General features: G+C 41.0%; 1 protein-coding gene across 1 annotated transcript; it reads left to right on the top strand.

Annotated features, from left to right (window-relative positions):
* On the top strand, window positions 1–15,509 carry stmn1b (stathmin 1b; the record flags this gene model as incomplete). The annotated part of the gene is made up of 5 exons (XM_080740365.1): window positions 1–5; window positions 10,819–10,856; window positions 12,741–12,934; window positions 13,927–14,118; window positions 15,314–15,509. 5 exons carry the CDS (start codon window positions 1–3, stop codon window positions 15,371–15,373), a joined length of 489 nt encoding a protein of 162 aa, XP_080596491.1. The 3' UTR covers window positions 15,374–15,509.
* Between the last annotated feature and the right edge of the window lie 1,257 nt (window positions 15,510–16,766).

The following is a 16,766-nucleotide window of genomic DNA, read 5'->3' as shown; positions in this document are numbered from 1 at the left end:
ATGGGGTGAGTAATCGATAGAAAATAAGTAATTTTGGGGGTATAAAAACTATCCCTTTAAGTGCTGCTTTGCACCTCATGTCCCCCCAACCAGTGTAATTCGGTACCTACATAGTAAGATCTTATTAGTAAGATTGATCAGTGCAGATGATGATCAGAGATATAGGTTTATGAATTGTAACCAGCAACCTCGTAACTTGACATGGAGCGAACTCTTCTTGTTGTGTCGTGCGACAAAGTAAATAGAGGTTTGTCCAGCATGCCACAGTGTATTATTAATGTTTGACTCACTAGCAGTGGGAGTTTCACACAGAGGCATATGGTGGCTATGAGATTAGAGGCGGTATAATTACAGTGAGACTCATCTTAATGTCCACCCACCCATCTGTGCCCATACCAGCTACCCATGACTCCACCATGATGCCCCTGGCCTGGCCTGGTGGCCCCCCACCGGGTTCTATTTCTGATCAGAGGGGAGAGAGTGAATTCACCTTTGGAGGAAAAAAATATTATTTTTTATTTTACTTGACCTGAGGCTGATTCTACAAATGTCTTCTAAATCAGTAGGCTAGTTCTTAAACTTTTTTGGTGCCAAGGACCCCCAAAATGATATGTATTTGGCCGCAGAGCACAGACCCCCCCCCCCCCCCCCCATCTGAAAACATTTTGTCCCAGGGACCCCCAGGAAAGATTTGTGAATGTTTTGAACACTTTCAAGATCTTAAAAAGTACAAAGTGTACATCTGCTATTTTTGAATATAGCCAACACTATAATCTAAATGCACACAGACGCTTTAATGGGTTCAAGCAGCAATTCCACAATTTAGGACTACTCTGTAACAAGTGAAAGTCTTGTATTGGACATTTGGACGTACTAATTTCGAAGCATATTGTGTGTAAATTATGGAATCTTTATAATTATTATAATGAAAGGTGTGAGCTTTATAAAGATGACAAGAATGAGTATAGGCCAGTAAAAGGTAGCCAGTGCCACCAATTTTAAAAAGATAGTTCTAGGCTGGTTTCAGGGTCTGGAAATGCTCCACCACCATGACGATAATAACACAGACATGCACACAACGAGACAGCAAAAACTCACTGAATGAAACATACAAATAATTTACCTTGAGTCAACTACAACAACTGAGTTGTAAAATTCTTTACAGTTAATGAGTTGGGTAAGACTAATAATCTGAGGCATTCACTGTAAAGCCAAGCAGGCGTGGACACCGATGCTGAGCTTCTTACACTCCACACAGAAATAAAGAGCATTGTCACCATGGTGACAATAAAATGCTATTATGTCTTTTCGAATTTTAAAATGGATTGGAGGAGCTCAACAGTGTTGCTTACTATAGTGCAACAGTGTTGAGCTCCTCCCATCCATTTTAAATGTAGAAAAGATGTGATAGCACTTTATTGAAAGCCCTGTCTGTTCTCTGTATTCCATGGGTCTTCAACAGAGGTTCCGGGGACCCCTAGGGGTCCTCAGAGTTTCTACAGGGGTGCTGCCAAATCCTATTATTGGGTCCCGTTTTTTGTTTGGTATGACACAGCCAGGGATCAAACCCCGACCTCACAGTCTCAGGGCGGACACTCTAACCACAAGGCCACTGCGCTGGTTACTACAGACTAATGAATCAAGACATGTGATGCAAGAGTGCAACACCGACTTGGGAGTCCTGGATCGCTGCCCTCCACACTCTCCAATCTCTGCTTGTGTCTTTGTTTTTGTTTTTTAGATTTTTTTTTGGGCTTTGTATGCCTTTATTGATAGGACAGTAGACTGACAGGAAATGGGGAGAGAGATGGGGAATGACATGTGGCAAAGGTCATCCGGATCGGGAATCGAACCGGCGACGCCAGCAGGCATCATAGCCTAGTATGTGGTATGCGCCTTGACCACCAGGCCAGCGGGCGCCCCCCTCTCTCTGCTTGTGTCTGTTGTGAAAAAGGGTCCATCAATGTTGCCAAGCACACTGAGGTTACACGGGAATACAGAGAGAGAGAGAGAGAAACCAGGTGCTCGTCAGAGAATATAATAGTAAAAACGAGTATAATGGTGCTCTTGGATCGACGGGATCAAGTCATCAAAAAAGAAAAAAGTGATCCAGGCACTCAGGTTTAAGAAGCAGGAACAGCTTTATTGCATTGTGTTAAAAACCGACATGTTTCGACCAGAAACTGGTCATCATCAGGGCATGTACGGGAATAGTTGAACTTGGACACTAGTGTACAAAATATGTCTGATATAAACAGACTGGGATTGAAGGGGGAATTTGTGTGCAAGAGGACAAGGGAAATTAATATTTCAGTAGGCCTAGATGCAAGAGACCAGTCTACACTAGTCTACACTGTCTGGTATTGTTTTTGTAAGTGCTAACATCCAGCCTGCTCTCTTGCAATGAGAACCTTTTTTGGCAATCCAAATATGTCTTTATTTTTTCAAAATGGTACAGAATGTGTCTCTGGCACAGAGCAGCATAAAACAACATTAGAATACAGCCAGTCCATCCATAAAATGTTCTAATCAGGGTCTATTTAATTTAAGGTTCACATAAATCCATGTGTTTTACTTCTCCATTAACTCTGCCCAACATGTGTTCATATGACGTAATATTAAATCATTTCCTCATTCCACTTAAGTCCCGGGGACCTTCCCTGACGCAGCAGATTTCTGCCAGCTGTAACACGCTGTGGTGGAAAAAGTACTAACATTTTTTTTTTTTTTTTACTAAAGTTAAAGTATCAATGAATACCACAATTTACAAATATGTCCGGAATTTAAAGTACAGTAAAAGTATAGTAAAAGTACAAAAGTGTTGACCTCAAAATGTACTTAAATTATCTAAAGTAGACTCATAAGTACCAAAAGTACTCATTATACAGTTTTCAAACATAAACAAAACAGCTGAACTTTTTTGAGCAAGGCAATTAAGGGGAGCAGTGGAGCTGTTCAGTGGCCCACAGTAGCCTATAAGGGTCGATTCATACTCCACTTTTAGAGCTTAATTTATTTTGGTTAGGCTCTGTCTTAACTATGATATGGCGTCATTCAGAGCCGAATTAATGACGTTACCCTCCCCCCGATCCTCTGAATGACGCCGTATCATAGTTTAGACAGAGCCTAACCAAAATAAATTAGGCTCTAAAAGTGGAGTATAATCGACCTTAAGACTTGGGTTTGTACTGGTCAGCTCCCAGGTTTTAACCCCAACCCTAACCTTAACCGCATGCGTAGCCACGTAGTCGGTTTTATTAGTGGGAGAAATATGTAACAAAAATAGGCTAATGTGTTCACTTCCGGCAGAAAGCTTGACAATTCACCCTTTGTCAAGTCCCGCCCATTGTCCTGCCCCTCTCCACACCCATTGGTTGCTGTGTCTTGGTGGGACATTCAGTGGGACATTCCATCCACTGCCATGTTAATTCAGTTGCTTCATATTGTTATTCTGTGTGCTCAATTCTAATTTCAATCTTTGTTTCAGTCAATTGGAGCTGCTCAGTGGCAGCATAGTGAATCAGCATGTTTTTAAATGTTTTTATTTCTCCAAAAATTATGTTTTAGCTTATTCAACATAAAAAAGGCGTAACCAGGGCGGGACAAAGCAGATAGAGCCTGCTGGTTGGTCAGTCAGGGACCAACCAGGAGGCTAACAAAGGGTGAATTTGCACCTAGGGGTATTTTTGTGCGCTGAATTCAGAAATTGACGGATCCAAGCACTTTTCCCATGGGATCTGGTCGTGAAATGAGAATTAAAGATGGCTCTAATTCACTTACTATACAGGGAAAAAAGACCCCACCAAAAAATCTTCTTTTACTAGCATGTAAGGGGTCTATAGGGGTTTTCCATGATTCTGAATCCATTGTAAGCATTTGTTTTTGCACGAAAAACATTCCTTGGGCTAAAAATGGACCCTACAAAACTGTGAAAAGTGATGACTCATCGCTAAACCACACTAAACCATATTTCTCCCACTATATGGTTATGGACAGTGTTCCACCTTAATCTAATACATGGACAACTGGCAGCCCGGGGGCAACCTTCACTTAATGCAGCCCGCAGGTTAATATCAGAATACTGATATATTATTGATTTCAGCTGTTACAATTCCAAAAATGCAAACATGACCCGCTTTAATTACTTCAGTCTATGTTAGTAGCTTCATCATGACTACTATTACATTTTTTATTGCATGTTTTATGTCCAATGTATTTGTATTTAAATTCATAAAGTTAACACAAGTAGGCCCATAAATTAATGCATTTGAAAATAAAATCGAAAGACCAGTGGTGTAAAGTATTCTTGTAAAGTAACATTTACTCAACTCAACAATTTTGAGGTACTTTTACTTATACTGAATTATTTCCAATGTTCAGTAATTTTACTTTCACTCCACTACAATAATATGAAAACTTTAGTTACTTTGTAGATTCTGCATTATTACAAAACACACTAACCACTTCAGCCTCATATATATTTCAGCCATTTTAAAATAGATCTACAAGCTCACAATGCGTCGCGATGCGACACATTGTGAGCTTGTAGATCTGCTATTTTTAAAATATTTTTTTATACATTTTGAACTTGTGAAATGGGACATTCTGCACAATGAGTAGGCTCCTTTTACTTTTGGCACTTTAAGAATATTTTCATGCCAATACTTTTGTACTTTCACTCGATCAAATTTTGAATTCGGGACATTTACTGGTAACAGTATTTCTACATTGCAGTATTGATACTTTTACGTAAATAAAAGTAAAATTGGGTAGGGCCTACTTTTTCCACCACTGCTAAAGATAGGTGTGGGCGTGAGTCAGTCTCTCAGAATGGCAAAACTTCTTACTTTTATAGGCTGCCTGCCACTTTAATTTAGCTAGACTAGGACCACTTTCAGTTTGGTGGTATGAAGGAGGTGTGTACTCAAGTGTCTGGTTACAACCCATGTCTTCACTTCACAAGGCTCTTTTAATAAGTCTTTCATTCCGGTATCAATGTGCAGCATGAAGATGTGTGTCTGTCTGTTGGTGACAGCGGCTGTAGGACTACTACTACTCAGCCTGGCAGCAGGTAGGTCAGAAGTCCTACGGAGAAGAGCTATATAGTGGAATTGTGTGCTTTGGCTATAGAATATTTTATCATAGCAGTGGGATTGGCTAATTATAAAAAAAATGGCTAAATGTAAAAAAATAAGGGGAAAAAAGGATATTTGGGAAATGGTCTTAAGGGTCGTGTCATCACTGTTCCCTTTTAACATAGACAATTCATGTTTTGCTCAACATTCAACGATTTATTGCCATAACCAACACACATTTGATTTTGAATGTATTACTGTAGTTGTGCTCAGAGCAACAAGACAAAGAAGATTGGTGTGAGCATTGGGTGAACCAGACAAAGCGTTTCTTTGGAACAGTGAAACTTAAGAATGAATACAGGACTTATTGCGACCGTCAGGGAGCAGTTTACTATGAAAACCTCCACCGGCCGTCCGTCGGTCGGTCGGTCACACGTCACACGTCACACCTTTGCCCTGCTCATATCTCCGCATCAGTATATAGGGCTTGTTTGTTTATTGTATGACATCACGCCACATCATCAGCTGTGGACTCTGTGATGTCATCGTATCGCATCAGTATATAGGGCTTGTTTGTTTATTGTATGACATACAATTATTGTGTCCGCCCTGAGACTGGGAGGTCGGGGGTTCAATTCCCCGGCCGGGTCATACCAAAGACTATAAAAATGGGACCCAATGCCTCCCTGCTTGGCACTCAGCATCAAGGGTTGGATTGGGGGGGGGTGATCACCACCACCAAATGGGGATCCTGTCTGTCTGTCTGTCTGTCTGTCTGTCTGTCTGTCTGTCTGACCAGCTCAGTGGCCTTGTGGTTAGAGTGTCCGCCCTGAGACTGGGAGGTCGGGGGTTCAATTCCCCGGCCGGGTCATACCAAAGACTATAAAAATGGGACCCAATGCCTCCCTGCTTGGCACTCAGCATCAAGGGTTGGATTGGGGGGGTTGATCACCACCAATGGGGGTCCAGGGACTGCAGATGAAAATTAGCACGCGGCGGGCTAACTCTGGCTCATTTACATTGAAGTGAAAACTGACATGTCCATTAATGAGCACGGTCCCTGTCAAATAAACAGATCTTAACTCTTAACATCATCAGCTGTGGACTCTGTGATGTCATCGTATCTCCATATATGGCCATCTCCGTATATGGAGATATAAGTCGTCCATGCCCAAGTATGGGCTGGTGAGGTCAGACTTTGTGTGATGCGTAGGTTATCTCCATATATGGAGATTCAACATTCCAGGCAATGCTCTCTTCCCTGGTGAGAATTGCCCCTTTATATAGGGCTTGTTTGTGTATTGTATGACATCACGCCACATCATCAGCTGTGGACTCTGTGATGTCATCGTATCTCCATATATGGCCATCTCCGTATATGGAGATATAAGTCGTCCATGCCCAAGTATGGGCTGGTGAGGTCAGACTTTGTGTGATGCGTAGGTTATCTCCATATATGGAGATTCAACATTCCAGGTGTAACTATGGCTACCCGTATGACGTGAGAGGTGGAGGTTGTGATATTTGTGGAGATAAGCGACCAACGGTCGCTTATCTCCCGATTAGGGAGTCTTACTGGTATGGTACTACTGCTACTTAACACCTGAGTACTTCATTATTCTTCCACCACTGAATGAAATAATAAACTGTAGTATGTCTGAAAGATTTAGTTTAGTTTCTAACTTCTGTGTGACTTGTGTGTACTGTATACCTATATATCAGTGGTTCTCAACCCATGGGTCGGGACCTCCAGAGGGGTCCCCACATGATTTTGGGGGGTCCCCGGATGACAGTGAAGTGACAATTTAAGGCCTTTTTAAAGACCTTTTTAATACGTAAAAATAAAAAAGATAGATAGAAAGAAAAGAAAAGGGCCATTAGCCTACTGCATCAAAAGTAATCAACAAACTATATTATAAAAAACGGTCAAACATTGACCAAATAGTCAAATAATATAAGAAAGAGGACAAACTTCTGAAAATAGCCGATCTACGAGCTCACAACGCCTCGCAACACTAGATCGGCTATTTTCACAATATTTATCTGTGGATCCATAATTATGTCAAACAAAACTGAATGCCTCAACTCATATATTCCAAGTTCAAATATGATTATTTTAGGAAAAGAAAGGCCCTTTCACCAACCCCACCTAGGGTATGGGTGATGATGATGCGGAGGAGAGAACACGCACCCCCAGGGGAATCGAACCCAGGACCCTCTAGCTGTGAGGAAACAGCGCTGCCAACCGTGCTGTCTTGGCATTGTGCATGTTTTCTGTAAAGTGGCTTGTAAGTATTGCTATAGGCTAGTTGTGGGTTTTGGGGGACTTGTTTCTGAAGTGTTGTTATTTGGGATTGCTTCCTAATGTTTAAAACAGTGGTTCTAAAACATTTCCAGGCAAAGGACATCCCAAATTATGTTATGCCCACAGACTACCCCCCCCCCCCCCCCCCCCCCATCTGAACATGTTTTGTGCCATGTTGTTGTGAGCTTTGTAGATCTGCTATTTTCAAAAAGCCAATGTAGGTTTATGTGGCTCCCATGTGGACAGTGACAGTCGTTTCTTTTGGGCTTGTTTTTTATAGACCTGGTCGTTGCTTAGGCTACTTCTCTCGCAAAATCTGGCAACACTGACTCGGAGTTATAGGTGGCCTAACAATACATCTATGTATATTATACATAGATCTAACTGGGGCTCCTTGGAATTTAAAAAAGTTTGATAGGCTATAATCCAATGGCTCTGAGTCTGACTGGGAAAGAACAATGCTGTGCTTTCTTCAGCAGCCCTCACTCAGGGCTAATATTGGCATGAGAATTAAGTTAACATTGCCAAACAAATACAATCATAACACTGTCCTCCATGCTGGATTGTGGGGTCTCTCTCTCTTCCACCACACACACACACACACACACACACACACACACACACACACACACACACACACACACACACACACACACACACACACACACACACACACACACACACACACACACACACACACACTACTAACGCACGGTACAACATGCTTTGTGGTGGGGGTTGGGTCCATAACCCGCCACAAAGCCTGATTGGTGGGTTTGACTTGACCGCCTACAACCCCTGGCGGGCTTTGTTGGACTCAGACCAATGGCTGAGAGGAGCTGGTCGTGACGTCACGATTCGGTCGTTTTTTTTGCCGCGAAAGTGGGTTGCTGGAGGGAGATGCGCACAACTGCACACCGTGCCACACGCACACATACAGTCACAGTCACACAATAACATAACACACACTCACACTGAACGAACACACTGACTGACAGAGGAGAGGAGAGCTACTGCACCGGCCAAAACAACAGCAATAACAACACAGCATTTAAAACCGTGAGTAACTTTACAAACCACCGAATAAATGTGTGTAACAAGGAAAGTAAACAGTTATTAAACTGATGGTCAAAATTTGGGGCTCAAAATTTGACGAAGAATTGATGCTTGTAAAAAAAAACGATGCGAGCACATTTTCTTTTGTGGCAATAATGCTTTTGCAGAGCAACACTTAACAAAACAAACCGTGGGTTTATTAAACTTACAAAAACGTAGACTAATATTATGTGTATTGTTATATGGAATAACTTTAAAACCGTGTTTTAAACTGCTGCTGCTTAAACATGACGAAGAATTTGAATCGGTGGTTAAAAAAAAAAGATATGCGAGCACAGACCCATTTTGTGCATGCGTTTGTTTTACTAATGCTATATAATAACTTAACTAACTCATTAAAACCATTGAATTACTTTTAAACTCGACGGTTTTAATCTCTTTGGTGTTTTAGGTTTGTATAAAAGGCTTTAGAAATGGTTGAATTGGACATCTTTAGGGTAACATATTTGTGTGCATGGCTCCATCGCATGTGTGGGTCGCTTCGCTTGGAAGAAAAAAAAAAAAGCAGATCTACAAGCTATCAACGCCTTGGTGCGACGCGTTGATGATAGCTTGCAGATCTGCTCTTTTTTTGTTGTCGGTAGGGGATCAACCTGACAGCGGGTTTTCTTTCTTCTTTTGTTCAGGCGCGTTTTTGAAACGACGTGAAAACTTAAACCACAGTTTATTTGCTGCAGGTGGGTTTATTCAGCTGCAGATTGTAAAGAAATAGTGCCTTTTCTTAACTTTTTTTGAGATTTGTTTTGAGATTTAGGGGAGAAAAGGGTCATAATTAAGAGTTGAGCCACACCATGTTTGATAGAAGGTATTAGCAGTAGCCTAACAATAAGGTAGATTGTTGTTACACTTACAGCAATAACAGCAGCCATGATGGTTTGGATCAATAGGGTACCTTTTTTGATTGAATACTTTATTAGAACTTAGTAGAGTTTGCATAGGAAAATGTACAGCACGGTACAGGAAATCCTTTGTAGCCTACTTGTTTAAATTCGTTAAATGACGGACAAATAAAACACAGTGCTATGCAGAAAATATCACAAGACAGACGGAAAACTAATTAAAAATAAATGGTATTTTCCAGGGGGGGGGGGGGGTATAACACCATGTTATGATGGTTTGAATCAGTACATTGATTGATGGGTTTTTATTGTGTTATGAGTGACACTTGCATTGGCAAACATATAATTATGTTTTCTCAGGCCAATAAAGCTCATTTGAATTGAAATTGAATTGATTGATTGAATATTTTATTAACAGTTTGGCAAAAATAAATAAATAAAGTACAATTCTATACAAAAGAATGCTAAAATGGACTAAACCCAACTTAATCTATGTGTATTCCATTCATATAAACATTTAACAACAAACAATAATGTACAATACTATGCAACAACAACAAAAAGAACATCATAGATGAGTAAAGAGAGTCTTTTTTTCCCTTCATTACATTTTTGCTCCTAATATAGTATTGACTTAGGCAGGTATCACACATCAGGTAGGCCTAGTGCTTTTTGCCAGTTACAAGAACTTGCGTTAAATATGTTAAATTTGGTCTGTTCGGCTGTGTTTGAATACTTTATCGGTCAGAAATGTAAACAGCACGAGATACAGTCAGACATTTAGGCTAAAAGGATAACACATGCATGTGCAAAAATATCAAGTTTGGCTCATCATGCATGTTATGCCATTATTGAATGTGTACATGGAGTAAAAGTGTGGAAGCAGTGTGTGCTTAGACATACCATGATGCACGTTGCTAAGCAACAGTGAGATTGTTCCCATTGTCTGGGCGTCACTTATATAATGGTACAGCTGTTGAGATAACACTGTGTGTGCATGACTTTGTCTTTTGTCTATCACCATTTGACAGACAAAAACCTACAACCGTAAAACGCTGTTTTTACCGTGTTTGTCTGCGCTGCTGCGGTTATATCTTTTTTTTTATTGCCTCAGCCAAAGAGGTCATGTTTTCGGCCCTGTCTATCTGTCTGTGACTAACATATTTGAAAAAAGTAATGACCGACCGGATTTTCAATTTAATTTGATGTGCACCCAAAGACAGATGCAACCTATTGACCTCGTGGGTGCCAACAAATGGGGGGTTGGGTTGTCCCGACCCCCAGTCAGGGAGTATAAATGGGGTTGTTTATGAGCCTCACTGCCTGGGGGGGGGGGGGGGAGGACTGTTGTGGCGTGAGGAAGTGGTCTTGATAGGTAGCTTTTAGAAAAGCTGGTGATGTTGTTTGCCTGCTCAGTCCTGTGTGCACAGAATGAAAGACCTTCAATCCTGATACTGATCCTTTCCTCACGTTTTCCTCCCAGGTACAAGAGAAACAACTCAGCTGAAATGGCATCTCAAGGTGGGTGCAGTCAACACAAGCAAATAAAGTATAACGTTCTCGTCATTGTTTGGGTTTGAAGATTCTAAATTATTCAAACGTTTCCAAACATTTTCGACATTCATCTAAAAATCTTCAAAAACAGCGGACGTACAAGCTTGCAGCTCTGTGATCTTGTATATCTGCTATTTTTGGAGCGGTGAAAGCGCTCCCAATGAACAGGTATATCCGTGGGTATGTGGCTGGCTGGCTGGCTGGCTGGGTGGCTGGCTGGCCCTGTCCGTAGCCTGGGCAATACCTTGAGTGGCCACACACAACACACTAGTTAAAGGAGGGGCGCTGTTTTGTGCAGGCTAGGCACACTCACCACTCACTCACAGGCACAGTTTACACTCACTCACTCACTCACATAGGGTACAGCTGCTCAAATTCACCGCTCCACTTCGAACCAAGGTTTGATTTTTGAATAGCCAATGAACATGGATGAACAAATTGATAAAGTGGTTAAGATGACTGTAATGCTGTAATAACTACTTTAGCTGGGGACCCCCTGGAATCCCCTCAAGGGGTCCCACTTTGAGAACCAATGGTCTAGGTGTGCCCCCCCCCCCCCCCCCCCCCACCGGTATTTGGAAAATAAGATGGAAAATGAACTTTCACGTTTCAATGTGTTATTTGTTTCTCTAGATTCGTTTTTAGCCTAGTGTTTCTGCCTTAATATTTACATCATAATGGATGTGCTATTGAAAACAGCACATTATATAGAGTCATATGCCTAGTGCCTACAGATTGTGTGAAAGCCAACTCATTGTGCATCAACGGTCAATCATTCCCTTTCTCTATGAGCAAAGTGCTTGCGGTATGTTAAAATCAGTTATATAGTTAGTAGTAATCACAGATTATTGGGAGATATCTGTCTCACTGAGGAATTCAGTGGGTAGGCTACTGGTAGTATCACATTTTAGAGTATATTGTATCTTCCGCATTTAAATGTAATGTATCTAGCCTATGTAAGTATCTATTTACTTAAATTGTTGACCGCTTTAACCGATTGGGTACACTAAAAAGCAAGGATTTGGTTAATTGTATCTTCAGTTTAAGGTTTTTATGTGTCAAAATACACTAAGATTGATGGCACAGACAAACAAAACCCCTCCAGGGACAGAGTTTGCTCTGACAGATTTTCAGCGCAACAGTCCTTGGGTGCAGTGTGTTTTCAGGTTAACAGGGCCGTCTGACTAATGGGGTTTTGGTTCATTGGGACTATGTCACACCAGTTCCCCCACATATAAGTATTTACTGCAAGTGTTTGAATAAAATGCATGCATACTTTGCATACACTAAACATACGTTTTAAGAGGTAGTGAAAATAGCAGGTCAAAAATGTTTTCACTAGTTTGGGTCCAGGGGATAAATGTCTCATTTCTCTTTTGGTTCTTGAGTTAAAAAGTTTGGGAACCACTGGTCTATTCCAGTGGTTCTCAAATTATTTTGGGGGGTCCCCAGATGATCAACATTGTTGATCATCTCAACAGTAAACAAACCAACATAAAGTTTAAGTGTATAGAGGGTATGTGCACATTTCTAAAGTAACAATACCTCTAAAATTACAAATTAAACATTGGTCAAATTGTCAAATATTAGAGGCAGAAATTGTGAAAATAGTTGCGAGGCGTTGTGAGCATGTAGATCGGCTATTTTCACAATAGAACCGTGTTATACAAATGTAATGCCTCAACTCTTAGTGCTTGTCAGGGCGAGGGGTCCCCAGTTAAAATATGATTATTTTGGGGGTCGCGGCCTGAAAAAGTTGAAAACCACTGGTCTATTCCACAGATACATAGACACCATTACTACTGAGAGCAAAACCTTTCATTCATTTGACCATCTCCGTTGTGAATGCAGACGCACACGTCCTCCAGGTCAAGGAGCTGAACAAGCGCGCCTCTGGCCAGGCCTTTGAGGTGATCCTCAGCCCTTCCACTGCCCAGGTGAAGGGGAAGAAAGAGGATGAGCTTCCCTTCTCCCCTACCAAGAGGAAAGAGAGCTCGCTGGAGGAGATCCAGAGGAAACTGGAGGCTGCAGAGGAGAGACGCAAGGTATGGTTTCTAGAAGTGGACTAAAGCAGAGAGATGCAGTTGATTATTAGTTATTGGCTTTTAATACCTAATCCCTAAAAGAAAAAATAAACGAAAAAAGACAATTACTGCAGTAATCAACCATTATTAGACCCCTAATGGTGAGAGGAGAGGTCATGCTGAAACAACAGAGACTGACACAATATGTCCATATCTGGGCATTCCCAGATAAGGGCTTAATGATGATGACATCAGGGATCGCCATATATGGGCATAAAAGGGACAAGGACAGAATTAATTTGCAAGCGTGGTTGCCGTGATGCAAGTAGCTGATCTATGAGCTCACAGCGCCTCTGTGTTGTGAGCTTGTAGATCAACTATCTTCACCATGTTTATCTGTGGAACTACTAAAGTCAGAGTCAAACTAAATTCGCGGCCTGAAAAGGATGAGAACCACTACTACTAATCTGTAGCACACAGATGAGAAGTATAGTTTACTACTAGAGACCAACCCACAGCTATGATATGTTACAGTTGGATTTTATATTTTATTATCCAGAATAGGGCTGTCACGATTATGGCATTTTACATGACAATTAATTTTCTCTCAAATAATTGCGATTAACGATTTAATTGTGTTTTTGCCGTTGACAATTACGTTTCTGTTTGGCTTTTAGGCTTTGAAGTTGCACATGGTAGATATGACACATAACCTAAATATACTAATAAATTACTGACATATTTGACAACTTTATACTTAAAAAAGAACATTGATCAAATCACGACGCGTTGTGAGTTTGTAGATCGGCTATTTCCACTATTTTTGACATGGAAACGATTATGACGATTATGAAAAATAATCACGATTATGTCAAATAATAACGATTGGACGATTATGTAATAATTGTGACAGCCCTAATCCAGAATGACACCAGTTCACTGAAACATTAATGCCCGCGATGAGGCCTCACTGATCAGACTTTCTCTTTCCTTCCTTCCTTCCTGTCCTCCAGACCCAGGAGGCGGAGGTTCTGAAGCAGCTGGCGGAGAAGCGAGAGCACGACAAGCAGGTGGTGCAGAAGGCCATGGAGGAGAACGACAACTTCAGCAAGACCATGGAGGAGAAGCTCAACCAGAAGATGAAGGCCAACAAGGAGAACCGAGAGGCGCGCATGGCCGCGCTCGACGAGAAGTTCAAGGAGAAGGTAAGACATAGCTTTTCACCTTTTTATCCTGGGCTGCGATTTTGGTAAAAAGACTGAACGAACAATTCCAGCTCTGTTGTTCAGAATCTCTTCTCAGCACTTGCAGTTCAAAGGATCTCAAGTCATTGAATGACAACAGCGTTGCTCCGATTTGTTCGCGGGAGCCCTCAAAAGATGCGCGGGTGTCCTGGAAATGGAAAAGAATCCCTGTCGATGGAGTGGATCGCGATGATCCACTCCAAAGATAGCCGCTTCCACGTCGAGCTTGTGCCCAGACCCTTTCCCCATACACATTCATTATGTCTATTTTTTCATGTTTTCCCCCCCAAAAAAGGGGGGAAAAAAATTCTTCCGGTGACATCATCGCCGTGTCAGGTGACCTTCTGGTTACCCCGGAAATAATTGATGACCCATAAGCTAGCGAACAGAGCCATCCAGCGATAGGTCGTCAAAGTCGCCGGTGGCGGCCTGGACCATTGGGAATAACTTGTCAAGGTCTTCTGAATACAACAGTTTTCTGAAAAACCTATGTTGCTATATATCAGTGGTGCTAAAACCTTTTCATGTCAAGGACCCCCAAAATAACAATGTATTTGGCTGCTGACCCCATCTCAAAATATGTAGTGCCATAGACCCCCAGAAGTAAAGATTTTAGTTAAAAAAGATGTGCTTTAAAATATGTATATATCCAAATATTCCTTGATTTTTCTTCCAAAATCGTGACGCACTATGAACTTGTAGATCTGCTACTTATGAATAGCCAGAGTATAATAACGGTTAAAGTGGTTAAAATCCAAAATGACACAGATGATTTCCTGGTTTTGAATGGTCATGTACACTACAGTTCCTCTTCTACCCCCCCCCCCCCCCCCCCCCCCCATCAACAAACATATTAAAAACAATGTTTTGAGTAGAAGAGTATAATAAACACAGATAGGCTCACATGTGTTACAGTGCATATTGGAATTGCAATTGTTAGTGCTATTTGCTTCATAATGTGTCTGGTTGATGTTGTGCAGCCTTACTTTCAACCCCTCGTGTCTAGAATACAATAAAATATCCTGCACAATAAGGACAAGTTTATTTAGGCAACATTTTGGTCAATAGACCTCCTGACCCTCTGACGATTATAAATCAGGCTTATGTCTTCTTTAAACGGGTGAATAACAGTTGTACGTTGTGATTTTCTTTACAGGACAAGAAACTGGAGGAGGTACGGAAGAACAAGGAGATGATCAAAGGAACAGGGATCTGAAAAGCGTTTGGATCGATTTGATGAAGTGTTTCTACATGTCCACAGAGAGATTTATATATTTTTTTGTTCACTGGCAGTAATATAATATTGTTAGGTTAGCGACTGCTATTGGTTTTGGACGACATTTTCAACGTAAGCACTGTTATGCCAATGTAGCTGTTACTTAGATCTGTGGCAAGTTCATGTACCTGTAATGTTCTGAATAAATATACCCTTTGTTTTTCAAAATTGTGTATTTCTTTCACAGCTAAGGATGAGGATATTCAGGTTAGGATAAGGATAAAGCTACAATTCAGTGCTTCTGCCTCACGGGCCCTGTGACAAGCTGTCATATTAAAGGTGGTCTACTCTAAGTCAAGGGTCTTCAACAGGGGGTCCTCAGAGTTACTACAGGGGGTCCTCCAAATCTTTTGTGTGATAGAAAGAAAAGAAAAAAAACTTTTTTTTTTGCCAGATTCTTAACCAGATCATTAGAACTTTAGCCAAAAATAGCAGATCTACAAGCTCACAACGCCTCGCAGCGCGAGGCATTGTGAGCTTGTAGATCTGCTATTTTCGGCAAAGAGATTTGGTGTAGACTGTAGAGGGAAGAAGTGTTGACGGTTCAAGTGGTTAAATATCTGAAAACAAAATGACATGAATCCAAAATACACTGATGATTGTGCTGTCAAACAATGAAACTATATGGAATCTATGAACAGGTTGTGGGGGTCCCTGCTTCATCTCTCTCAACTAAGGGGTCCTTGGCCTGAAAACATTGAAGACACCTGCTCTAAGTGATGTAAATATTTGTTTTATTTTTTGTTAAAAATGTAAGCCCTATATTCTGATCATTAATCACTGCAAATATAGTCACTAACAGGGGTCTCTGCATCTCTCCAATAAACAGAAAATAAATGTTCAGGTTGGTACCATACCTATGTTATCCAGTCAGGAGACAGAACTCATTATAGGATGTGAAATTGGCAGTGATTTAAAAAATAAGATATTAGGCAGACAAAATTGGAACCGGAAATCTAACATTGAAGCTGATATATGACTTGAAAATGTATTTTTTGTTACTGAGCAAGTGTTCTAGCTATACAACTATTGGAACAATGAGATATTTAACATTTCTTTACAACCAACAAATATCATACACACACCACCTTTAATATGAGCTACTGTTCATTACAGACAGTTGCAATTTTTGTCTTGTTTTGTGGAGTTAAATGCCATGTTTATCCTGTCATTTCTACCAGGCATATAATATCAGTGGTAGCCTTCTGTTGCAGCCAATCCACTTTCATTCCTTGGACTTTACTGCCACCTTGTGGTCCAGCTGGAGAAGTGTTTTTGATTGAAGTATTTATTGGAGGTTTGCATAGGAAAGGTACAGTTTCATGACGGTACA

Source organism: Nannobrachium achirus (genome assembly GCF_963921795.1).
Source record: "Nannobrachium achirus genome assembly, chromosome: 2".
In the NCBI taxonomy this organism is placed as follows: domain Eukaryota; kingdom Metazoa; phylum Chordata; class Actinopteri; order Myctophiformes; family Myctophidae; genus Nannobrachium; species Nannobrachium achirus.
This window is presented reverse-complemented; position numbering and strand designations above follow the sequence as displayed.